Source organism: Danio rerio, chromosome 2, assembly GCF_049306965.1.
Source record: "Danio rerio strain Tuebingen ecotype United States chromosome 2, GRCz12tu, whole genome shotgun sequence".
NCBI classification, from domain to species: Eukaryota; Metazoa; Chordata; class Actinopteri; order Cypriniformes; family Danionidae; genus Danio; species Danio rerio.
Genome location: NC_133177.1, coordinates 47,414,332 through 47,441,591, shown reverse-complemented (window position 1 = coordinate 47,441,591; position 27,260 = coordinate 47,414,332). Strand labels below are relative to the sequence as shown.

Here is a 27,260-nt window from a genome sequence, read left to right as displayed (position 1 = left end):
GATGCCCTCTGGTCTCATTCTCTTTTCTCCCTCCATCTCTTCTCCTTTCTCCATCCCTTGCTCTCTCGGGACCCCTCACGTATACTGACCTGCGGGGAGATCGGAGAGAGATCATGCTGTCCGTACTGGCACTGACCTCCGTGGTGCTCTTGGGCATAGGTAAATACATTTCATCATTCTTGTGTTATTTTGTAACAAGATGGCAAAAAACTAACTACAAACCAGAAAAGATCCAGATTTCTTTTTTAATCTTCTGTTTTGGATAACTGTATGTTCAGACTCACCTGTGGTTTGTACACCTGGTGCCTACCTGTTTAGAACAGGCCAGCTTTGAGAGATATAGGTACATTAGAACACAACCAGAATACACTGTATTGTTTTATTTAAAATGTAATGGTTATATTCTGATTTAAATATAATGTGTTGTCTATAGTTTTTTCCTCCTTTTTCTAAATAATTTACAAGATGTTGACTAGATAAAATTACAGAATTAAGTCGGGCACTAAAACAGGCCTTTGTTCTCAAGGTGTGTGCAATTATTTGATAAAAATACAATAAAACAGAGATTTTGTGTAATGTAAATATAAAAAAAAACTGTATTTCCTATTTTTCCATAATTCTTTCAGTTTTTATTGTCACAAAATCCTTCAAAAATCATTCTAATATGCTGATTTGCAGCTTATTTTTGATCACTTAATATTGTCAACTTTTAATAATGATTTTAATTATTAATGTAGAAATATTTTTTTTTCTGAGTTGTTTTTGCTGAATCCATATTTCTGCTTTATTTATTTATTTATTTTTTTTTGTAGTTTTGTAAATCTTGCTCACCCTTTATTTTAAATTCTTTTTACAGTGTAACTATTCATTATACTATTCATCATCAATATACCCCTTGTACATTATTATTAGGTCACACTTTATTTTAAAGGCCCATTTGTTAAATTTAAGTTACATTGCAACTAATTCTCATTAGATTTTAAGTAGACTGTTAGGTTAGGATTAAGGTTATTGTAAGTTGACATGTACTTGCATAGTTTCTTATAGTCAGTTAAATGTCTGTTGAAGGAGCAGTATCGACAAATATTAAGGAAACATTCTAGTTATACTCAAATGGACCATTAAAATAAAGTGTTACTTATTATTATTATTATTATTATTCTAATTCTTCTTCTTCTTCTTCTTATTATTATTATTATTATTATTATTATCATCATTATTATTACACCTTTAAAATAAAGTGTAACTGAAGCCTTTAGTGCTAAATTGATTCTCACAAATGTAATTTAGATTTTATTTTCACTTTGTGCATCCCATCTGTCAGTTGCTTTTTTTTTGGTACACTAATAATTGTACTAATTATTACACTGTAAAACCCCAAAAGTTAGGGTAACTCAAAACCATTTGAGGAAACTGATTACAACAAACCATTTAAGTTCAAAAACTAATCCTAATGAGGTCTGTGAACTTAATCCATTTGAGAAAATGAAGCAATTTGAGCACAGTAAAATACAATAAATGAAGAGAACTCAAACCAATTGAGTACTGTAAAACTCAATAAGTTAAGGCAACTCAAACCGTTTGAGGAAACTGATTACTACAAACCATTTTAGATAAAACAAAAACTAATCTATAAGAGTACTGTGTACTTACTCTATTTAAGCTATTTAAGGTATTTAATTAAATCATTACCTTCAACACTGAGTTTAAAACTCTTTTCAAATGAGTAGAATTGAGTAGAATTAACTTTCAGTAAATTTTGAGTTAACTACACTCATTTCATTTGATAAAGCTGACTCTGTTGAGTTTGCAGTGTATTAATGTAAAAAATATATTTTTCTCCTTTATATTTTAGTTAAATCCACATTTCTACTTTACATTTATGTTGTTCTTTAAATCTTGGTCACACCTCATTGGCTGCCCTTGTTACAGTGTAACTATTCGTTTAACTGCTGAGTAATGTTAATTAATGACATATACTTACTAAATGGTTAGGTTAGAATGTGGGTTAGATTTAGGGTCAGTTGCATGTAATTATGCCTAATTAATTGATATGAAGAACAAGTAACAACAACACCTAAAATAAAGTGTTAGCAAATAATTTAGGGCTAAAATAATTCACTATTCACTTTGCACATTTCACATCTGTCAATTGTTGTTTTTTCAGCTCAATAATGTGCACTTCTGGTCAAAATTTTGGGGTCAGTAGGATTTTAAAAAGTTTTAAAATAAGCTTCTTCTGCTCATCAAGGCTTCATTTATTTAATCAAAAATACAGTACAGATTATACAATTGTGAAATGTTATTGCATTATAAAATAACTGTGCAAAAGTAGTTTAGAATTTATTCTAATAATTTACTTCAAGGATTTTAAAGATAAAAATTTTGCTTCATTACTACAGTCTTCAGAGTCACTTGATCCTACAGAAGTCATTCTAATATTAATGATTTATTATTATTAATATTATCAGCATTAATGGTAATAGTAATAAAGCAATAATGACTGGAGTAATAATTTAATTTTAAAATACATACAATAAGAAAGCAGTTATTTAATTTTTAAAAATAAATATTTACAATAAAAAAATATAAATAATTAGTAATATTTTTTTTACATTTGATAAATGTGCAATGAACTAATGAACAAAATAATTATCTTAAAAAAAAAAAAAAAACTGACCCCAAACATTTGACCGGTATATATGTCCTTGTGTAAGCTAATAATCCTGTGTTTGTATCCTCCAGCCTCTCAGAGCACGGCTCTAGTGGTGAACACAGACTCGGAGAAACATGCATTGGTGGGCTCAGATGTCAGACTCTCCTGCTCTTTCTTCTCCTGGCAGTGGACTTCTCCAGAAGTGTCCTTTACATGGCATTACCGTCCAGATGGGGCTAAGGACGCAATCTCAGTGAGTAGAATCCATATTTAACAAGTGTTTTCTTTTTATTTACAGTTGTGAATTGCTTTATGGGATGTTGATTTCTGTTCTGTTGACTTTTGATAACTTCTACAGTTTAACAAAGTGAATTCTATTGACATTTTAGTAGTTTGAAATAGAATAATGTATGTAATATAGAAAGAAATAAGTCTGTAAAATTACAAATGTATTTATTTTAATGTATTACAAATTTATTGCAAGATACCTATACCATAATATACAACACCAATCCAGACAATATATCATTTTAAACTGCTTAATGTTAATAAAAGTCTTCTTTCTTTTTTTTTTTTCAATTTTCAGCGTTAAAAACTGTTGGAAGAAAGATTAAGGTCCCATAATGCAATTCAAAAACATCAATAAATAGAAAAAAATAATAAAAAAAGGAACCACAAAATACAGAAAACTGCTCATTTGCGGTATTTTTTAAAGTGTATGCTCACTTTTTTATCCTTCTTCTGTTTATTAATAAAGTGAAAGGCATTTAAAACAACATAAGTGAAATAAAATAGGTGACAATAACATAAAACGATTTTCGAATAAATATATCAATCGTTATGTACACAAAGACACACTTGGATGCATTTAAAAGCAGATTAATTGCACTTATTTAGTTTTGATTGTAGCATTCATGTATTAAATGTTGCGATTATTTCTGAATAGTCAAGCAAACAATGTTCTGAACACATACATTTCACATCACATAAAAGTATTTGATTCCTTATTGTAGGTCTGCATTTCTAAATATCTCAAAAAGGCAAAGCTTTCTTGAGAGCAACTACTTTAATTTCACAACACTTAGCAGTTATTTGAATTTGTAATTACAGAACGAAGCCTCGTATTATTAACATGGTGTGATTTGCATTTCACTAAACTTGTTAAAAGGTGTGTTCACTGCCAGTGTAACTCGTATATCTGTATGAAAACATCCCCACCCCTTGGAAATAATATCCATGTGTCTGTGTGGTTTGTAGAGATAATTACCATGCAAATAGAAATATTAGGTCCTTGTGGGTGTAGTTCTGCTTTCTCGATTGTACAGTGCCATGCAAGCCAGCTGCATTCAGTTGTTGATGCTTGTTCCGACTGGTAATTCTGGAAGTTAAAAATATCGTTGTATTTGTTAGGCAGTGTAGCAGTGGTTTGATTAGCATAAATTAGTTTAATTTGTAATTTAGTTAACATTGTATGTAGTTTTGCTGCTATGTTTGCTTTTTAACTTATGTATTTGATATACTCATTAATGGGCACCTATGGTAAAAAATCTACTTTTCAAGCTGTTTGGACAGATCTGTGTGTTGGTATAGTGTATAGACCGTCATACTGGGGTGATATGAACACACCCAGTCCTTTTTTTTCAATTTAACTACAAAAAAAGGGTCGGCCAATTGGAGCTGTTTTCAAATTGATCGCACCATTGCGTAGGTGTGCGATCCCCCCGCCCACCGAATTGATTGACAGCTGCGCGCATTAACATGTTCCGGTAGTCGCGTGTATATTTCAACAAGACCAGACAGACATACGCAAAGCAACTGGGAATAAAAGCTCTGTTCTGTTCGCTAGGATCAGCAATCTAATGTGATTAAGAGTAAGTTTCACATGTTTAAAGTGTTTTAAAACAGAGTATGTGTGTAATTAATTACAGCGTTTTACTTCAGCTTTACTTCATCAGCACAGCCGCGTGTCAGAACAATTATAAAAGAAGACGCTTCAATCCCGGTTTGTGGAAGTTAAATCAGGTTTATTTTGTACATTAGCATAACAGATATCCACACAGTAACTTACTTGAGGTTAGCCTTAACTAAGCTAAGCACGCTCTGTCTGTCTGTCTGCCTGCCTGTGTGTGTGTCATCTGCGGTGAGTGTGGGTGCGCGCGTTAACTTTGTAACTATATTGTGTGTGACTCATCAATGCAACTTCACTATACTGATTAGTAAAGGTTAGTTCTTACTGTAGTATCTCACAAACGCTACGTGAGACCTTCTTCCTTTAAGTCTGTCTGTTGTCTGACGCAGCTGAGGGAGGAGGCATATAGAAATAGTGGGCGGGAAAGACTCGTCTTAAAGGCGCAGTACGACAAAACCACCCCCTGCTGGAAATCAGTATAAAACAGCATCTTGTAAAAGGTATAATGAAAAATCTGATGGGTATTTTGATCTGAAACTAAAAAAAAAAAAAAAAAAAAAAAAAAAAAAACTTTATATACACATTCTAGAGACGCAAAAGACTTGTATTAAATCTGAAAAAAGGGGTAACCTAGGTGCCCTTTAAAATAATAACATACAATAGTTATTCAAAGTAATATACAATTTTATGATATATGTGACCCTGGATCACAGAAGGGTCAATTTTTGAAAAACTGAGATTTATACATCAGCTAAAATCTGAGTAAGTTTTCCATGGTATATGGTTTGTTATATTTGGCTACTATATGAAAATGTAAAATCTAAGAAGAGTAAAAAAAATCTAAATACAGAGAAAATCACCTTTAAAGTTTTTAAAATTAAGTTCTTAGCAATGCATATTACTGATTCAAAATTCATTTTTTATATTTACTGATAAAACTTTACTAAATGTTTTCATTTCCAATCCAATTCAAAAATAAGCAAACCCAGTTTGCAAATTCAAAACAATATTCAGGAATACACAAATCCAATTCATAAATTCAAAACACAATTAAAAATACACAAATACAATTCATAAATTCAAAACATTATTCAAAAATACAAAAATTTTATTCATAAATTCAAAACATTATTCAGAAATACACAAATCCAATTCATAAATTCAAAACACAATTCAAAAATACACAAATTCAACTCATAAATTCAAAACCCGATTACAAAAAGACAAATCCAAATAATAAATTCAAAACATGATTAAAAAATTCACAAATCCAATTCATAAATTCAAAACACGATTCAAAAATACACAAATCCAACTCATTGTGACCAGTTGGATTATGTAAATGTTTGGCTTCATAATTTTTTAGCTGCTCCCAAAAATACATCCAGGCCACATATGACTGGTTTTGTGGTCCACAGTCGCATATGTAATTGTAAAAGAGGTTTTCTGTCCTCTGTTATGTAGATTTTCCACTATGGAGGTGGAGAAGCTTATCCAGCTAATAAAGGCCCATTCCAAAACCGCCTGGAGTTTGTGGGCAACCCTAGTCGCCGTGACGGTTCTATCCTGATCAAGAACCTTGATTTCGGAGACAATGGAACCTTCACCTGTGATGCCAAGAACCCACCTGACATCGGCGGCCACCCCTCAACCATTCGGCTGCTGGTGTTTGAGAAGGGTAACGGATCTCTATGAGTTTTCTATAACAAAAAAAAAGTGTTTTGCAGAGAAACACATTACAAGAAAGTCACTTGGGGTTCCTCTTTTGCTTTTTTGCTCAAACTATTAAGACTGCTTTTTGCCTTTAGGTCCATCTTGTTCCAAGGTGGCTTACAAAACCTGCGAGATCATATGGTTGCAGATGAAAGTTTGCAGCTAATGGAAGCGCAAAGTAACAGTAAAGCAGAGACCTGAGTGGTTTCCTTGTGTAGTTCTGTGAGCACGATTTCTGTGAAAAATAGCCACCGTTGGATCCAAATGCCTCACACAGAGCCTAATTCATCAAATAAATGCTTTTGTGCACAGGTGTTTTTGATTTTCCTCTTTGTTTTTCCTTTAAATAGTAGACTTAACTTCTCACTGCGGTATGCAGGAAGATGCTGGCTTGTTTGAAAAGGGAAAAAATGAGAACACTTCCAGGTGGACATTCACTGTTAAAAAATGATTTGTTCCACACAAATCCTTCTCAACACAAATCAATTAAGTGAACTTATTATTATTATTATTTTTTTTTTTCAAATTTAAGTGGATTGGACAAAACAATTAAGTTGTCCACCCCAAAAACACTCAACAATTGTTTTGATTCATCTCATTTTAAATAAGTACAGTTGAAGTTACAATTATTAGCTCTCCTCTGACAATTTTTTTTCAGAGCAAGAAATTGTACACAGTATTTACTGTAATATTTTTTCTTAAGAGACTCCTTAAGAGTCTTATTTGTTTTATTTTGGCTGGAATAAAAGCAATTTTAAATAAATTATTTTTAAAAAATGATGGTCAATATTATTAGCCCCCCTAAGCAAGTTTTTTCAATTGTCTACAGAACAAACCACTGTTATGCAATAGCTATGTTTCTATCAAAAGATGTGAATTAAATGTATTTGCAAAACTGGAATATCCCATAAGACGTGCGTTTCCATCCAAGTACTCAAAGAGTAAAAAATCGTGACTTCTTGATTGATTGGCGCCAAATATCCAAAATAAAATATAATTTGCTGTGGTAGGAGAATATGCGTCAATCTTTTCTTTATTTAATAAACATCTTGCGCCTCAGATTACAGTATGCCGAAGCGCAGTGATTGCATGGTGGTCTTAAAAGGCATGAGACGCGGAGCACAGATGCTCTTGACAGTTCAGGAGGCACAGCTCAACAATAAAGACTGCCCGTAGGCCCGGGGCCAGCATGTGAGACAGGCTTGGGACAGTAGACAGGATAGTTATTGCCTAGTCATTAAAATTTGATTTGCTTGCGACTATTTGTCAATTGCGTGCAAATACAGTGTTAGAATCGAGAAACAGTTTGTTCTTTTAAGCCTTCAAACGCTACCTTCTCTGATGTCTTAACACCACGTTGCTTTTCGGTTCCTCTTATCCGATTGGATGTTTTGAGCACGTTATTTTTTCCATAAAATTCAGTCCAACGAAAAGACGACAATATGGCAACAACATCAAATGATGCTAAATAAAAATGTCTATTTCTAACATCTTGGAAGCACACATTTACATGGGTAGAAGACATCGAAAAAAATGAAGCGATGTTTTGTACAGTTTGCCCCCAGTTTGGCAGGTTAAGGGGGTCACACACCAGAAGTGCCACACCGCGTATAGCCACGCAGCGACATGCATTTTAGAATTCTAAACATAGGTTTCTATCAGGGTACACGCACTGGCGCTGCATGTCCGCAGCTGTCCGCGAAGCCCAGCCACGACTCATGACACTGCTCATATTTCTGCCCCGCCACAGAGTGCAATCTGATTAATTTTAAATAGCATGCAAGTGTGCGGGTCTGGTGTGATACTTTTAACTGTCATATGCGTGACGTACCGTGGCGCATCCGGTGTGTGACGCACTTTAGCCACCTTTTGTTTTGCAATAAAATACCTGCACATTTGGCATACTGCTACTTTTGTTTGCAATACACTTCGAATTTTGCTCATTATACATTTATTAACATTTTTTAAATATTTAAATTCTAGATTTACAAACTTTTTTTGACCATTTTATAAAAATATGTGGCTAAGAAATAGCTATTAAATTTTCTCATTTTTTTGGTGGGGTCAGTGAAAATATTGTCAGGGCAAGTAAAAATCTGAATCGCTGGTCCGATCGGGCCAGTAGAAAAAAATCCTTAACATTAATAATATAGTAACAGTAATACTGATATGGTTAAGTTGTTTTAGAATGATCAAAACAACATTTCAGATGTATTTTACAGTGTACTCAGCCTGCTGGTTTTTCCATTTACACACATTTATACACATTTTAAGATCACATGATCTCTTATAACAAAATCACATGACTTTTTTTTAATCCGCATTTTACAATTTGTTTGGTAAGTGTTTCCATCATAGTTTATGCACATCTTTTCTTAAGTTTATCCTACTCAGTTATGTGCATACATTTTTTTATGCGCATTTTCAAAATGTATGCACATCTTGCCGTTTCCATCAACCATTTTTATTATAGCATATCCAAAATGTGCATAAAAGTAAGCGGATGGAAACATAGTGACATAGCTTCGACAAAGAGTTAGTTTATGTACATTTCAGTTAAGTTTTAGTTTCTTTTTTATAATTATTTTTTCAGGGGTATTTCCTTTATTATGGTAGAACAATAGAGATTTCAGACAGGAAAGCACTGGGAGCAGAAAGAGGAATAGGATTGGCAAAGGACCTCGAGCTGGGAATCAAACTCAGGTCGCCGTGAGCACGTCAACCCTATATGTCGTCTTACAGTACCACAGTTAATTTCTTTAATTGTTTTGTACATTTTAGTTTTTATTTTGTGAACAAATTTCTATTTAGTTGTAATATGTTTAGGTTGAGTTTTAGCTTTAGTAATTGTAGTTTAACAGAGGTAACAGATGACATCCAGTGTTGCCCAAAGTAAAGTTTAGTGTTTGTGCAGTTTACATTAACAAATTAACGAATTAAAGTAAAAATTGTTCAGAATTCAGACAAATGTCTTCATGTTAATGTTCGTGTATGTAGCTAACTATACATCTGTTCATCTGTTTATTGTTTGAGTGTTTATTAATTATTAGTTTTTATGCACATATGCAAAATGCACATAAAAATAGGTGGATGGAAACACAGCTGATGACTTGCCTTATTACCCTAACTAGTTAAGGCATTAAATTGCACTTTACACTGAATACTAGTGTCTTGATAAATATCTAGTACAATATTATGTGCTGTCATCATGGCAAAGATAAAATAAATCAGCCATTAGAAATGAGTTATTAAAACTATTATGATTAGAAATGTGTTGAAAAAAAATCTTTCTGTTAAACATAAATTGGGGAAAAATATACAGGGTGGGCTAATAATTCTGACTTCAACTGTAGTTTGAACGAGCACTAAAACTCATTTTTGGAGTGTTGATTGATGCTCTGTGAGGTTATTTTTTCAGACATAGTTGTGAAAAACTCCCATCACATAATACAAGTGCATTAGGAAAAAATACGACCTGTAAAACTGTGAGGTGTGTAATCTGCAGACCTCAACACTCCTCACTTTATATTCTCTCTTTTTCCTCTCAGTTCCAGTGCAGGCTGGTGTGATAACGGGCTCCATTATTGGTGTAGTGTTGGGACTGCTGATCCTCGTTGTGGCAATTTACTATCTGATGCGCTTCCTGGTGGCCAGAAGGGTGTTCAGCTTGAGCATGAGGTCAGTCTGGGAGCATCTGCTTCCTCGAGCTCGACCCGAACCTCTGCCTGGCCTCGACACACAAGCTCCTATACACACACACAGTCTTGCCAGGAAACAGCCCAGATCTCCTGTAGCCACACACTCACCCAAAAACACACGCGTCACGAGCGAGGCATTGTCGAAAGCCCCAATCGAGCCAGCGGGTAGTAAGTCACCAATTCTCGCTTAGCTGAATGGTAGAATGCAGCTTATTTTACCAAGAGTTTGTTTTGTTTTTATGTGCCAGTTGTCAATGGGTGTAAAATTAAAAAGCTAATAAAAAAATTTACACTTTATAAAAACTCCTTCATAAACCTTAGTAAGTTATTCAGTTTGAGTGAAGTTAGTTATTATTTAGACATTGTTTTACTTGATGTAATTTTCAGTTTTAGTTCATTTCTTTAGTGGTTTTGTAAGTTTTAGTTTAGTTTTTATTTTGATTTTATATGAAAAATTTTATTCATAATATTATTCAATATTATTTATATTTAGTTGTAATATGTTTAGGTTAGGTTTTAGCTTTAGTAATTGTAGTTTAACAGAGTTAACAGAAGACGTCCAGTGTCGTGCAGTGCAAAGTTTAGTGTTTCCACAGTTTACATAACCAACTTAAATGAATTAAAGTAAAAAATATTCAGAATTCAGACAAATCGTCACCTTAGACTTATAGGGTTCTATCTGACATTTTTGTTAAAATTTAGTTATTGATATTCTTATTAATTGACATCTTATTTACATTACGGGATATTTTTATAAGTGGTTTACATTTTAAACATTTTTATTTAAAAAAAAACAAATATATCTCACAATCATTCAGACGAAATGTCTTAGGGCTCTATTTTGACGGTCCATGCACAAAACGCAGGGCGCAAATGCTTTCAGGGCGTGTCAGGACGCGTTTTTGCTAATTTAAGGACGGGAAAATCTACCTTGCACACATGGTCTAAAAGGGTTGAGTTTATTTTCTTAATGAGTTATAGGTGTGTTTTGAGAATAAACCAATTAGAGTCTCATCTCCCATTCCCTTTAAGAGTCAGCTGCGTCGTGCCAAGAGCGCATTCGCTATTTACAGGACGCAAAGTAAGTCTAAGTAGAAAAAATGAGCATTTCACAAGCAAACAGTTAACAGTTTTTTTTACAGAAAACTGTAAAACAGAGCATCTACTGCGTGAGAATGAGAGATAATGGATCTACTTTCACATTTGCTCTTGGATAGGGAACCTTTACGCACAGACATCAATTAGTCTATAAATAAATAATTTTGTTTGTTAAGCGCAAATATTTGTTTCAAAACTATTTCTAAATTCAGTTCTAATTTCCAGCAAACGAATAAATGAACAATAATAACAAAATATGCTCTAAAACCTGAGTTATATCCTAAAACGCATGCTGTGCCCCATATGGTCTAAAACCTGCAGGTGGGCAAATCTAAGCTTGTTTTTAATAAAACAATATAATAAATAATACTGCTAATAATAATAATATTATACAAAAGCAAATTGTTATGAATGAACTAAAAAAGCCTCCCGAGATGAAGAAGACATAAAAGCAGTGATTTTTCATATTTATGTAGGCTAGAAAATAATATGTTTTGTAATATTTTAATCCTTTATATTTATATCCTATATCTATTCTTATTATATCTTATATATATATATATATATATATATCCTTAATATTTAAATTTTTTCATATGTAAAGATATTTGCCTATTGCTTTCTTGTGCGTATTAAGCAGTGCGTAAGCGAGGTGCAACTCTGCACCGGAGTTTAGACAAATCTATTATAGTTTCTCAAAATAGCAATGCGCCAGCGGTCCGCCTCAGAACGCCTTTCTTTTTAGACCAGAACGCCTATGGCCGCACAAATGAGCGCTAATGCATTTGCTATTTAAACAGCGTAGTGCAACGCCTCAAAACGACTCTTGCGCCAAGCTGAAACTACCAAAAGTCTATTGCGCCGCGCCTTGCGCCACACTGCGGTGTATGATAGGGCCCTTCATGTTTAAGTTCATGTGTGAATTTGTTCGTCTGTTAAAGCGCCATCCACTGGTATTTCTCTTAACAACTGCAGGTCAGGTTTTCTGCCACAGAACGAGAGCTTATTAATTCGTAAAATAATTATTTTTGCTAATTATTTAATTTCAGTTTGTTTTTCAGTGACTGTTATTAGTTTTACATTTATTGCTAATTTGTTTTGTTAAACTATTTGTTAAATGTTTTTGACTGATTTCTAGTTTCCCTTGATAAAGTTAACTGTTTTCAGTGATTTAATCACACATCAGCCTAAACATCTTAGTGAATAAGGATTTGTTTTGCAAAAATACTGAAATATTTAGAAATTTAAATGTGAACCCATGAAACCCACATCTATGGCTTATACCCAGTTCAGACCACAAGATTTTCAAAGTAGTGGTGTCACGGATGTTTTCACACTGCATGGCTATTTGGGCTAGTTTTTAGTCAGTGCTGTGTTTACACTGTTGGATGGATCGGCGGCAGGGGGTTTCACATCGATGATTTTAAAATAGGAAGAATTGCTACAAACTACATCTTGCAACCAAACACATGGGAGAAGTGACATGGAAACAAAGCGAGGTTACATAGTATATCTTTCATTATTAACTACATAATAGAAAAAGAAGGTGCAGTAGAAAATTTACTTATTTTGCTCACCTGGTTTTGCTTTGGATCTACACTTCAATTTACAGGCCATGATAGTTTTCACTGTAGTGCCCTTAGGAGGGCGATATATTCCACTTGAAATTCACAGCTGAACACATTCCTCTCAAATGCATATGTAAAGTGCGCTAGCTTATTTCACAATATTAGTTCACACAGTTGTAATCGGGGTCTGAAATGTTTTGTTAAATGCTTTCAAACAGCCACAAAAGACCAGCCACCCATCGCCTACTGACCTAATTCTGAAACAGTTGTTGTTGGGATTTGATGTTGAAACCAATTAAGCCACAGAGATGGGAAAAGGCTAGAGTTTACTAAATTTTAACACAAACTCTGTGTGTTCGGCATAATTTTATGGCTATCAAAAAAAAAAAAAAAAAAAAACTGCTTCTCTCCAGCTTCCATCGTCTCCCTTCATGTTGCTTATTTCACAAAATTGGAACAAAAGACCAGAAAAAGCAAACATACAGTCACCCATAGACCATCCTTTCAGGAAAGAGGAGACTAAAATACATAGAAGTTGTAAATGGGAATTTCTCCCACTGTACATATGATTTTTAAAGCGGGTGTCAACAGAGACTATAGGACACCTAGCTACCAAGCAGTCCTCCATCCAGCAGATGGCTGCGTTGTTCATGCAAATTTTTGTATGTTTGTTTCCCTTAGCAAACATGGCAAGAAAGGCAAAGGAAAAGAAGGATCACAGCAAAAACAGGCAAGTGCTCACCTGCCTCCATCCTAGACACGCACACACTCCTTAAAACACACACAGACAGATGCACACACACACACACAAGCTTGCTAGTTTCTTTCACTTGTTCTGTTAAAGTTCTCCTGTCCTCCACTGCTCTCCTCACTCTTATGTCTATGGTCAGTTTTTCGTTAAGGCTATGTTTTGTTATAAATATGTATATATTGTTTTAAAAATACAGCAAATGCAATATTGTAAAATGTTATAATAATGTTAACTTTAAATAATTAACTATATTTAAACATGCAATTTAGTCCAATGATGCAAAGCTGAATTTTTAGCATCATTATGTCTTAATCAATCTGCTCATTTGGTTTGCAAGAATTTTTTTTTCTAATTGTTTTTTGTTGAAATTGTGATATAGTGCTATTTGCAAATTTAAGATTTTTCAAATAGATATTTATTTTATTAGTAGAATAATCATTAAAAATCCACAATATTAAGCAGCAAAAACTGTTTCCAAAATGTATAATTATATAAACATACTTAAACTTCAATAAAACTGAAGTAATGGCTGCTGAAAATTCAGTTTTGCAATCACAGAAATGATTTATAATTCAATTTACAATTTAAATGTAAATACTTCCTAATTCTTTAATAAACAGAAATAAATCATAATAGATATATTATAAATTCTATAGTATAATAATGTTATAAATACTGTAATATCTATGGTAATTTGTTATTAAAATTATTTCTATAAAAATAATCAAATAAAACAATATTATTATTAATAATCTAAAATTATCAGACAAACTTTTTAAAATAATAAATACAAAATAAAACCTAACAATAATTTAAATAAATGAAAAGTTTAGATGCAAAAACCTCTAAGTGCCACCATTAGCATTTTTCTCAGGCTCCAATGTCTTTATTCTGTAATTTCATTTTTTTGGCAGAGTATAGGTTATTTTTTTTTAATCAACATTAACATGAAATAACTGAAGAAAAATCTAGATGGCACTTAGAGGTTTTTGTATCTGAACTCTTTAAATACTTTTAAAATTATTCAGTACTACAGGAAGGTCAGATGCATGGCAGGTGAGACTCCTGGTAAAACTAAATCTACCTCAGTGGTTCTGCTCCTCTCTGTATGCCAATTGTATCCATATTTGTAATCCAGTACAAGTCATCAAAAACAAAAGCAGAGGAGATTTGAGATGTAGCAATAGTGTCAAAAGTAACTTATTGCATTATTGGATGCGTTCTTAATTGTTGACTGAGTTTAAGCTGTGTAAAAAGCAAAGAGGTATGTAGTTGAAGTCAAAATTATTTGTCCCTCCTGTGATCATTTATTTTATTTTATTTTTCCAAAACAATGATTAACAGAGCAAGAAACAGTATTTCACAGTATTTTCCCATATTTTTTTCTTCGTATATTGTTTTGTTTTATTTCGGCTAGAATAAAAGCAGTTTTTAATTTTTTTAAAAAACATTTTAAGGTCAAAGTGATTATCCCTCTTAAGCAATATTTTTTCTATTGTGTACAGAACAAACCATCATTATACAGTAACTTGCCTAATTACCCTAACTCACCTAAATAGTTTAGCCTTTAAATGTCACTTTATTATATTAGTTATTAAAACTATTGTGTTTAGAAATGTGTAGAAAAAAATCATTAAACAGAAATTGGTGGAAAATATATACGGGGGGGCTAATAATTCTGACTTCAGCTGTATATCAGGATCCAGAATACATTTCCTGAAGAGAACTTTGGGAATAAATTAAAGGTTAAACCAAATATAACAGAAAATGAACTTTTACTGTGGGCTCTTCCCTATGGCCTTGTGGACTTGGGAACCGTCAAATCAGTATCACCGAACTGGCAATCAAATGGAGCTCATACATCTCTTTCCTCTGCTAACGTGCCATTCATTTGCATACCGACTTACTTTCCTTTCTCACTGGGATTATTTTCTTCTGTGCACTTTATCATTCACCTCCTCCACATCACTGATTTTCCTCCTCTAGCTTTCCCTTCCCGCTGTCCTCCATTCTCTCTGCAGGTGAACAGTAAAATGCTGTCAGAGCCAATCATGTTTCCACTTTAATCATGTATTATATCATGACAAACACCATCACGTACAATCAGACCACTGCTTTCCTGGCACGCATTTCATCTCTTTACAGGATCAAAACAGAAGATTTCCAATCTTGTATTGTTTATGTTCTTTCTGTTTTCATTGCCTTTCTTCCTCCTTTCCGTTTCAGTATGCACTTCGCTATTTGTACTCCTGAGGTGTGCGTCTCCTGTCAGCTTCACTCTTTCTCTTTCATTTTCTTGGTTCTGTCAGTGTAAACCCAGTCTACCCTCCAATATCCAGTCGACGGAATGTAGGTTGATAGATTTTGTGTGCTGCAGAACAGAACTAAAATCTCTACAACTTTAAATCTCGTAGTGGAACTTGCTGGAAAAGTTTATAATACGAAATCATATGTTTTGGCATTAAAAATTAGTTCTAGGAATGAGTTCTGTCAACAAAATTCCAAGTTTAAATTTGAGATTAACTGAAATACTTTACTCTGTAAAGATGAAATGTTTAGTATGTGCTCTACTACTGCACGCTTTTTAGTAATAGAAGTAAGCAGATTTTCATTTTTGGGTGAACTATACGTTTGTTTTCCCAAAACATACAGATTGCACTTTTTATTATTTTGAGGGAAAAGGGGCATTCATAACTCAACATTTTGTATTTTTTCTTAATCAGAATACACTTAAAATTTAAAGAACAATTTATCCAAAAATTTATAATTTGCTATTTAGTTTTCTTTAAGGTCATTCGGCTGCTTTTTCTTTAGCAGAATAGGATGTTTCTCTGAAACTGTAATCCTTGGTGATTCATAAAATGCAAGTCGACATTTACTGGCATTTGAGATTCAAAAAACATACGCTAAATCGATTCCCAAAATGTCTAAATTTGTTTTTGACGATCAAAGTACCCATTGATCACCTGATTTGAATGTTCTCACTCAATTGAATGAGCATTATCTGTGGATAGATATGGGCTCAGAAGGCTGTAATCATCCATCCACATAGGTAATCTGCTATACTAATAGAGAAGACTCCAGATCCAGATCTGTTTAACAGTACTGTGATGGTTGGGTTTAGGGTTGGAGTAGGGGTAGAGAAGACTCCAGATCCAGATCTGTTTTTACAATGCTGTGATGGTTGGGTTTAGAGTTGGAGTTGGAGTAGGGGTAGAGAAGACTCCAGATCCAGATCTGTTTTACTGTACTGTGATGGTTGGGTTTAGAGTTGGAGTTGGAGTAGGGGTAGAGAAGACTCCAGATCCAGATCTGTTTTTACAATGCTGTGATGGTTGGGTTTAGAGTTGGAGTAGGGGTAGAGAAGACTCCAGATCCAGATCTGTTTTTACAGTACTGTGATGGTTGGGTTTAGATTTGGGGTAGGGGTAAAAAGACCCCAGATCCAGATCTGTTTTACAGTACTGTGATGGTTGGGTTTAGAGTTGGAGTAGGGGTAGAGAAGACTCCAGATCCAGATCTGTTTTTACAGTACTGTGATGGTTGGGTTTAGATTTGGGGTAGGGGTAAAAAGACCCCAGATCCAGATCTGTTTTACAGTACTGTGATGGTTGGGTTTAGGGTTGGAGTAGGGGTAGAGAAGAGCCCAGATCCAGATCTGTTTTACTGTACAGTTTAGGGTTGGGGTAGACATTAATAAAATATAATTATTGGGAAATTTAATAAATAATTATTGTGGTTAATCAGCAGTACTAATAGAAAAAACTCCAGATCCAGATCTGTTTTTTGAGGTAGGGGTAGACGTTAATAAAATAAAAATAATAGGAAAATATATAAATATAAATAATTCTCATCCGGTCGCAGCCGTATGTGATCTGCAGCTGATTATCCATGTGGATGGATGATAACAGCCTTCTGAGCCTACAAAAGGCTCCTATTGGCCCATATCTATCAGCTGATTATGCCCATTCACTCGAGTTATGACATTCGACTTCTGCATTATGTGAATTATGGAGGAATGCAGTTTGAGCAAATAAATACAAAATAAATTTTTAATGTTATACTGTATAAGCAAGTCTTTTACATCTTGGATGCCATTAGAGTGAACCTAAATTCAACATCACGTTTAAACGTTTTTTTGTGTAGGTTTTGAAATCAAGTTTTTGAAAAAAATTATGAAAATAATGAGTTTGTTAAAAATATATTTCAATGGGATAAAAAAAACTTCATTCTTACCCTATTGACACATACAGTGTTTGATTATTTTGTAGAACACGAAATGTAGTATTTTATTTCTGAATCAAATGTATCTAACTCAGTGGTCTCGAACTCAATTCCTAGAGGGCCGCAGCTCTGTAAAGTTTGGCTCTAAAAGTCTCTCTTTATTCAGGAAAAGTGCAGAAAACTCCAAAAACAATGATTCACTTAACCCTAATTCACCCCAAAATGCATTTTTTTTCACCCACTTATTGAAACCTGTGTGAGTTTCTTTCTTCAGATGAAATTTTAAAGAATCATCATTGGTCCCCATTTAAATCCAAAGTATTTTTCCCTATTATGTAAGTGAAACCTTTTGGTACTTTGCAAGTATTGAACATGTCACCATTTTTCTCAGAAAACATATTTCTCAAGGTGCTGTTGACTTGAAATTTTACCTGTATATTAGAAACAACCAAAGAAAACTGTATATGCAAATAAAACAAATCTAATTAGTTTACAAATGAAGTTATGCATTATAAAATGAAATGACACAGGGTAAAAGTATTGAACACACGAAGAAAGGGAGGTGTAGAAAGGCAGGGAAAGCCCAGACAGCAGCTGAAATCTCTCAGTAGTTATTCAGCAACCCTCTGCCCTTCGTCATTGTAAATTAAAATTAGCTGCTTCAGTCCAACATCTACATTAACAGGAAGACGAAACCAGAGTAGACATTTCAGCAAGACAATGATCCAAAACACAGCCAAGGAAACTCTCAAATGCCTTCAGAGAAAGAAAATCAAGCTGTAGAATGGCCCAGCCAATCACCTGACTTGAATACAATTTAAAATACAAATTAAAGATCAGATTTGATAGACGAGACCCACAGAACCATCAAGATATTTTATACTCTGTTGAGGTCTGTGAAAAACTCACACCTGAGCAATTGATGTGACTTCATTCTCTGTATGAGAGTCTTTAAGCTGCCGTCCCCCCAAAAAACAAACTTTTATATAAATTATTAAATAGATTTGAGTAGTTTTTATTGAAATAGGGTTCAATACTATGTCAACAGCTCCTTTAGATATATTATTTCCAGGGAAAAACGTGACATGTTCAATATTTACTGTATTTTCTTCACTGTATATTTTGTGTTCAGCAGAAAAAAGAAACTCATTCAAATTTGGATCTAAACATCGAGTAAATGTCATATTTGCGTGAACTATCATATTAAGTTGAGTTACATGTGCAGCACCATTTCCGGTTTCTGACAGAACTGAACTCAAGCTTCTTTTGTGGAAAGACAAACAAAGATAATCAAACATGTTTCAGCATCCCCAGACTGAGCGGGGTCAAAGGTCAGCTGTATGACAGTTCTTTTGTTTAGGTGCTGTGATGTCACACTGTCACTCCCTAACTGGCCACTTCCTCTTTTGTCCCCCCTTTTCCAGAAACCGAAAGTTCCCCTGGTGTTCATCTCCTTCTAACCACCTGTTTAGCATTTCTTTCTTCTTCATCTTCTCTTCTTTAATGAAACTACCTCCCTTTTTCTGGTTCAACACATCCGTCAAACTCATCTGACCATTCCCACTTAACCCCTTCGTTCTCCTTCCCTCTCTCTCTCTCTTTTTCTTACTCTATTTCTCTCTCTCTCTCTCTCTCTCTCTCTCTCTCTCTCTTTCCTCCCGTAGTGACTCACTCCTCCCCTCTCCACACTCCCTCTCTTTCCAGGCTTCGGCTGTGACGGATCCGGCCAAGCTGAAGGCGGCAGCATCAGAGAAGAAGAAACAGGAATCTCGCAGGGAGAAGAAATAGGGATTGTGGAGCAGAGAGCTAGAGCTCCAGAGCGGGGCCGCCTCCGCCCAGACCCAAGCCCAGGAGGAGGCAGCGGGGATGGGCGGGCAGGGCAGGGTTCTTATGACCATTGAGCTAGAGCTCACTAAACAGGAGAAAGAGGGAGGGCAAACTAAAACCGGTCCCGCCGCGTTCTTTTCTCAACTCGCGCGCAAAATTACTCTCAAATGAACGAGACGGGTATGAAGAGAAGAGGGGGTGGTGGAGAGTTTTTGGAGGCGAGGAGTGAAAGATGAATCCTTTATAAAACAGGAGGACAGGAGAGGGGTGAAGTTTTGCTCTTTTTAATATCAACTGTGTGGTTTAAAAGAGAAAGAAAAACACTGTGTCCAATTTAGGTGCGTCATGATAAAAGACAAGTGATAATCTTTCACAAATTGCTTGAACAAAATGTACTGTTATAAAATATGGTTAGGGTAGCTCCACTCACATTGCAATCTCATTGGTTCGAATGGGTTTTGGACTAAAATGTCTTAAGCATGCTGTCACTTTATATTGTATAATTATATCGTTGATACAATTCTGGGTTCTTCTGCCCATATTGCAGTGCCATTGAGGCAAAATCACTTCTACTGTGAGGTTCGAAAGACAGAAAACCTGGAACAAATGGAAGAAATTATGATTAATGTCTGAATTATATTTCTGTTACGTAAATCCTAGTAGCTTTAAACAATAAATACAATTATAAATAACTCGGTTAGTGTTTTTTGTGCTATACTGACAGCAACACTTGTTGTATGAACTCCACTAGTTGGATAATGCTTGGATTGCATTTCTCCTAATGTCACTAGGTGACACACTCAATGCATTTTTTTCTAAAACATCCCGTAATTTCCAAAATATCAGCCTCTACATAATGGTTTATGGTAAAAGTACCGAAATTAATATATTTACTATGAAAAGTTAGAAATTTTGAAGTGTAAGACCAATCTATTTTAAAACGAAATAAAACATTTTTGAATACCAAATCATCTTTATTTTTTGAAGTATGCCATACAATATTTCACATTTAATTATTATTATTATTATTATTTTTTTTACAATAAAACCAAAATCAAGTGTAGTAGTGCAACAGGATAATGTTTGTGAGATTTTTTTGTAAACCAACAATGCTGTGTGTAAGCCATTATTTAAAACAGTCAGTCTTTAAATGACTTTAACAGTCATTATTTACAACAGTCATATTTTGGTCAACCATTCGGTAGAACGGGTAGTTAAAGAATTAAGTAGATGAATATCTGTTCAAAGGAATTCATATGCACAATATTTCTTACTTAGTAAATCAGAAATATTGTAGCATTTTGAATAATTCTTATTCATTTTATATCCAAAATCCTGAAACATTGCTTTCATCCAGGCTTAAATGCCAGGTTTTCAACGTTTGAACCTCTCTCTAGCCATAAAATGTGAATCTGTTCTCTGAAAATGCACTCTGTTTTTGTTTTCAAGGAGCACAGATAAATTACCTGCGGCCTGAAAGTCTTTGTGTCGCACCTGGTTAGGACACAGTCTTTTAAAAACCCAAAAACACTTCAGCAGCACACATTCACAACAAAACCCCAGGCTGAGAGCCTTCAGCTCCGAACACACTGTGACATGTGTGTTTGAGAGCTGTAATAGTGGCAGAATGCTCAGCATTTCCACTTTTGAAAGGGATAGTTCATGCAAAAATTGAGAAATACTAATCCTTCACTTGTTCGAGTTTCTACTGAAGGAAGATATGCTGAAGAATGACTTCCATAGTATTTTTTAATCCTACTATAGACCATTTCAGTGTGGTCATGTCATTGACCCATGATCATTTCCTGCTTGTTATCAAACTATTTCATAACTGTAACAAGAGGCAATTCAACTTCATGTTAAAGCAGCTATCATAACGTTATTTATTCATATGTGGCTCTTTTTGGATTCTCAGAAGCTATAGAAATTAAAAATGTAAAACAGAAAATACATTGAGACCAATGTTTTAGTTTACACCCCTCAAAATGGTCTATAAATGTCAATGGCTTCTTATCCCCCAACATTCTTCAAAATATCTTGTTTTTGTTTAACGAAGAAAGAAATTCTTTAATTATTAGAACAACTTGAGTGTGTTTAAATGGAGAAAGTATAGGTGAACTATCCCTTTAAGTGTCAGACCACCTCTCTCTGTAAACAAATACAATCCTACATACGAACACAATCCTAGCCGTATACTTTTCACATTGTACTCTTGCTGAAAAGTTCTTTTGGAAACTTTATATTAACTGTCTTTTTTTTCCCCTATTCCCTCCCTCTCTTTCTCTGTTTTTACTGCCTGTCTCTGTTTTGTTGTCTGTCTTTGTACTTCGTCTCCTCTAATCTCTCTTCCTTATAGCGTATCTGACACCCTTTTTCTGGTCATTTTTCTACTTTCACATGTATAAATTCATCTCATCATCTGATACACTGGTGCTATTACTTCCTGTAGGCCGGCCCCCAAAAGTAGCCTCCCATCCCCACCCTTCATTTACTGAGAGCTAAATATATAGCACTAGTATTTTTAGTCACACACACTTTTTAGTCTCACTTTTTAAAATTCCATTACAGTCAAAGAGAATTCCTTCTTTCGGAAACACACACACTCACTAACACTCATCTCATGTATCCCATCACGCAGTTTTAAGTGCCTTCCCAAAGTACATTTACAGCGAATCTGGCTTAGTTTTTGCTCTGACAGCGTCGACTGAAATACCCGAAATGACGTTGATACTGTTGGCAGCGAAACTCAAACATGCTGTGAGAGTTACTTGACACTCTAAGCCAGATTCTCACGTCTGTTGTCTGACAAGCAGCTGATTATTTTAAAGCACACTTGTAATGGCAGAACGACCTCTGTCTCCATTCTGCCCCTTATTTTTTTAAGCCAATGAGGGCCGGCTCCTATGGAGGCACTGTCCCTCGACCTTCATATATCATTAGTAAAGCTCCATCGCTCCATCCCGAATCATAGTTTTACTTCACCTCTCTCTAATTCTCCTCTAACTATCATAAACGCTCATCCACCAGCTCCTCTTCTCATTCCCTGTTTCTGCTGGTATGGTGCTCTCTCCTGCCCCCCTGCTGCCCACAGGAGAAACATTTACATTCGGCCAGTCACAAAGACGTCAATGCAAAAACAAAAAGTTAATTTAACTAGCTCTCTGCAGACTATGAGGCGCATGTGTATGTTTTTATTCTGATGAGATGTAACCTGTCAACATTAGGGGAACAAAACAACATAAAGACGCCATGTCATTGTAAGTAATGAAAATCCTATGACTGTTTGTGTGTCGGAAGCAGAAATGTAATAGAGTTTTAATGATGTTTAATAATGTTTCTGCACTTTCATTTGACTGACGTGGCGGTGTTCATGTGGCTGCTGCTTCACAACAGTGTTTACCATCAGCTTGTTGGCTTGCTAAGTCCACAGGAAGTGATGCAACGAGGGCAGAGAGGTTTTCGAGAGAGATATAAATGATGAAATACCGGGTCGGAGACTTGGACTGAATACATATTGAGGGGAAAAGTCAGGCCAAAGTCCAGTAAACATTCTCACTGGATGTGTTTTTGTGTCTTCAAGTCTTCGTGTCAACCCTGAGACCGAGAGGGGCTCTCATCGGGAAAGTTTTAGAATAGTGAGGGCTTGTGGGAAATATGTTTGTTACACTAGAGACAGATGCTTTTTATGCATCTCAGAGTTGAGGTCGAGCAGCCACATGGCTTCTGCCATTAAACTGTGTTTAAATATTGGGGAATCGCCATGTTGTATGTATTGTGTGCCCCTGTATTGGTAAAGGTCTAGGTAACCGTTCTCTCTTTAAACTCCATTTAAAACGGCTAATAATTTTTTACTTTTATTTTGACTTTAACCTCGCTAACATTGGTTTTCTGTAAAATGTCTTGTAAAATGTAAATGCTCAAGTTCAAATAATTTCAGAAAAATGTCAATAAAAAAATCAGATCCCTCGTGTGTTTCCAATGTTAGATTGACTTGTGTTTAGTCTGGGTTATGAGAGCTGCATGAATAGGCAATTAGGACATTTAAAATGTAAAAAATCTGAAATTTGTCATTTATTCATTCATTCATTCATTTTCTTTTCAGTTTAGTCGCTTTATTAATCAGGGGTCGCCACAGTGAAATGAACCGCCAACCCAACACTGGAAAACACCCATACACACTCTTTCACACACATACACTACGGCCTATTTAACTTATTCAATTCACGTATACTACAAGTCTTTGGACTGTGGGAGAAACCGGTGCACCTGGAGGAAACCCACGCGATCACAGGGAGAACATGCAAACTCCACACAGAAATGCCAACTGACCCAGCCGGGGCTCGAACTAGTCACCTTGTTATGAGGTGACTGTGCTACCCACTGCTCCACTGTGATGCCCATCCTAAATTTGTATTATTAATTTAACTTTGCTATTAGCTATGCATAAGCTATGTTTATGTCAGTAGCATAGTTGAGATTGTATTTGTTTTCTATTTTCTGTAATTGTGGGTGACTTCTGATTAAAATTTGCTGCAGTATGCAAGCCGACTACAAATAAATAAACCTTAAATTTGTTTATATTTTAAAATTAAACCAGTTTATATGGTTAGCCTACATTAAAAAATAGGAAATAGGAAATATGCCATAACAAACACCTGTGAACATTGTGATAACGTACCCCTATATACATTGTTGAAGAGAGCAAATTATGTCCTAGGAGGTACGTTTTTTGCAGTTTTTGTTTGCATGAATCCACTAGCCGTCGATGTGTACGCTTTTTCAGATCTCAAATTTCTCTCTCAAGTGCCATTCATACCTGCTGTTCTCACATAAATCCACCAGAGGCCACTGTCGACTGACTGACCAATTGACAGATTTTTTCCCCACCCTCCGCCTTCCCTAAACCCAACCAACAGTGTTTTCAAAAGCACCGATTGACCCGAACACCCACTTCCCTAAACCCAACCACAGTGTTTTGAAAAGCAATCCATTAAAAGAAAACTCCTCACCTGATTTTTACTACATTTTCTGAGATTTTACCATATTCTCACTCTATTATTTACTTGTTTATTTTATTTATTAGATTTTGTTTATGTCTTACCCGCTTTCTGGAACTGTTCTTCACTGGACTCAAACCCCGCTGTCGCGGTCAACTCCGCTTTGCGTCTCAAGTCCACCATAGTACATGTAAAGCTTCTGGACAAACTAGTAACAGCGGAAAAGCAGTCTATACGGATGAAAGTGAAAAACGGAACGGCGTCATACCACCCCGTAGAGCTTTTTTAAATTTGAAATGCAGCCATTCGTTCCTCTGGCTACATAAATAGCGATCTCCAGATATGTGTATAGGGTTACGGTTTCAGAATGTTGCAACTGTGGGAAACAGCAAAATGGATCATTATTTTGCACTGGTAGTAAAATTTAACAACACACTGAGACTGGAAGTTAACTTTGTTAAATTGTTAACTAAACTTGACATACCATAACAGGTATATTTTATAGCCAAACTAAAGCGTTTTTTGTCATAATCGTTGAAGACAGCAATGCACAAAAGTTTTATATTAGAAACGTTTCAGGTGTTTCATTGTAATTTGTACAGTTAGCACTTTCATTTTCATTCAGGAACATTTCATGCATGACCCTGTGACAAACGAGATATTGGATGAGAGTATGAACTGAGTGATATAGTGGAATTTGATACCGCACACTAGAGCTGCACGATTTTGGCTAAAATGAGAATCACAATTTTTTTTTGCTTAAAATAAAGATCACGATTCTCTCGTGATTCTGTAGATGTAAAATAAAGCTTAATATGAGATTATTGTTTTTTCTTAAACGTATGGCAAAACAACAATATTAATATTATGTGTAGGTCTACTAGTTTCTATAAATAATTCCATTCTACTTATAATTCTGATGTTGAATTATGTTTGAGATATAGGCCTATGCTTGCAATCTGTCGTTGAGAATATTATTAGACAATTTAATTCACTGGTAAAATCAACATTATATAGGCTAGAGTATAAGTATACTGACACTATAAACATTTATTTTCATGCACAACTGTTTGTTCGCTATGAAAAAAAAAACTTGTCGCAATCATAACTCTAAAATGCGATATGATTATTTAAATGATGTGCATGCTTTCGGTTTCATTTTCACTGCTAAGTGCTGTTCATACTTCGCACACGGCTCTCAAACGATCACTCTATGCCACAAACTGAATATTATTTACAACTGTATTATCTGTTACCCACAGCTTAAGCAGGTTCTGTTCACTAAAGTAGATGCATGCGCGTCTATCATTAAGTAGGGCACACGCCCGCACAGTCAGCAGTTCACGTCACCTGTGATTTCCCGGCCACAAATACTTTATATGAAGACAAAAATGACATTTTGGGTGAATTATACCTCATACCTTTTAAATACAGTATGTGACTCTTTTAACATCATTTGGAGGTGACCATGTCGCTGAGCAACGTGTGTGAAACAATGAAGACTCGTGCAGCCGCCTTTGCTTCTCTCCTGAACTTGAAAATATGATTGGCAGAATCGTAGAAATGCTGGATTAAGATCGTCTAGGGCACAGATGTCAAACTCAGTTCCAAAAGGGTCGCAGCTCTGCACAGTTTAGTTCCAACCCTAATTAAACAAACCTGATCAAACTAATTGAGTCCTTCAGGCTTGTTGGAAACCTACAGGTAAGTGCGTTGGAGCAGGGTTAGAACTAAACTGTGCAGGGCTTCGGCCCTTTTGGAACTGAGTTTGACACCCCTGGTCTAGGGGGTTGAATCAAGATTGCGATCTTTTAACGATTAATTGTGCAGCTCTACCGTACACTGTATGGAAAAAAAATCCTCTGCATTTCGCGATGCAGGTGTTGTCCTTCACTGACTCGGTAGGTGCGGAGAATAGTGTCAAACAGTGTGTACAGACTATCCTGTCTCAAAATGCGACATGATGGTAATATTTTGATTAAGGTGTTTACATGTCTGTACAGCACTTCAATACCGTGACTAAAATCGGCATAGGGCCTACTCTACATGTCTTAATTCCATTTCTGTTTATTCGATTATGACTTTAATCGGATTAAATTAATCAAAAATCAATGTTTATATGGTAGACTCTTAATCAGAGTATTGTCTTAATAATATTCAAATCGGGTCCATGTAAAACATACTATTTACCTCAGGTGCTGATTATGTGCTTTTTACACGATAAGTGCAAACCAACAAATATCAGTCACTCAGCATGTATTTTTAATAATGTTAAAGAGGTATAATATGTATTATAAACCTTACCGTGTACTCACCATTTGAAAGTATTTAAATGCTTCTGTAGTGTCGCGTCTACTGGAATCCTGTCGCATCACTTGTTAGGACACGGTGTAGTTAAAACTATGGTGGATATTGTTTACTGTAGTCACAGTAGCTGTCATCCACAGAGACAAATAAATACTAGTCCAGCACATGAAGTTCATGTGATTTATCGCGTATTTCTACGTCAGCCGAGCCGAGTCTCTCTTTATCGGGCACAGCGGGGTCAGGAGAGCAGCTGCTGCGGCTCCTAATGGATCTGGCAGATCTGAACGGCGGCGAGAGCCTGCTTCAGTCTCTGGCTTGATTTTTTTTAGATGATAAAATAATCATCACGAGGCAGGACACAGCACAGAATTCAGCCCGTGTCGCTGCTTCTGCCCTGCCAACAAGCATAACATAAATAGTGATGATATAGGTGGATGTAATGCAGAGAGAAAGAGGGTTAAAGTAGGTAGCAGGTGCTGTTATTCAGAACTGGGGGCATGGAGATTGTGTGT

At 35.2% G+C, this 27,260-nt stretch overlaps 1 protein-coding gene and 1 long non-coding RNA gene across 17 annotated transcripts; one reads left to right on the top strand and one right to left on the bottom strand.

Moving 5' to 3' along the window:
- On the top strand, positions 1–23,410 carry mpz (myelin protein zero). 4 transcript variants are annotated; one of them, XM_017357594.4, is made up of 6 exons: positions 1–159; positions 2,746–2,909; positions 6,030–6,243; positions 9,827–9,956; positions 13,324–13,372; positions 21,894–23,410. In XM_017357594.4, exons 1-6 carry the CDS (start codon positions 114–116, stop codon positions 21,909–21,911), a joined length of 621 nt encoding a protein of 206 aa, XP_017213083.1. In that variant the 5' UTR covers positions 1–113; the 3' UTR covers positions 21,912–23,410. The 4 variants fall into 4 exon arrangements, with proteins under 4 accessions (XP_017213083.1, XP_017213076.1, XP_017213080.1 ...); XM_017357587.4 differs by having other exon boundaries at positions 19,322–23,410; XM_017357591.4 differs by having other exon boundaries at positions 19,042–23,410.
- LOC141378694 (uncharacterized) lies at positions 2,746–27,239 on the bottom strand. Of its 13 annotated transcripts, none has more exons than XR_012393910.1 (5): positions 26,757–27,239; positions 24,546–24,817; positions 9,801–10,024; positions 5,204–6,265; positions 2,746–4,175 (listed from the first exon to the last, which is right to left on the bottom strand). It is a non-coding gene; the product is annotated as an uncharacterized lncRNA (long non-coding RNA). The 13 variants fall into 13 exon arrangements; XR_012393917.1 differs by having other exon boundaries at positions 24,546–24,671; positions 26,746–26,870; XR_012393931.1 differs by having other exon boundaries at positions 9,786–10,024; positions 24,546–24,671; positions 26,757–26,870.
- Between the last annotated feature and the right edge of the window lie 21 nt (positions 27,240–27,260).

Coding starts and splice junctions, on each gene's coding strand:
- mpz (XM_017357587.4), top strand. CDS start 114: ATGCTGTCCGTACTGGCACTGACCTCCGTGGTGCTCTTGGGCATAG. Junction 160..2,745: donor CGTGGTGCTCTTGGGCATAG/GTAAATACATTT, acceptor TGTATCCTCCAG/CCTCTCAGAGCACGGCTCTA. Junction 2,910..6,029: donor GGGCTAAGGACGCAATCTCA/GTGAGTAGAATC, acceptor TCTGTTATGTAG/ATTTTCCACTATGGAGGTGG.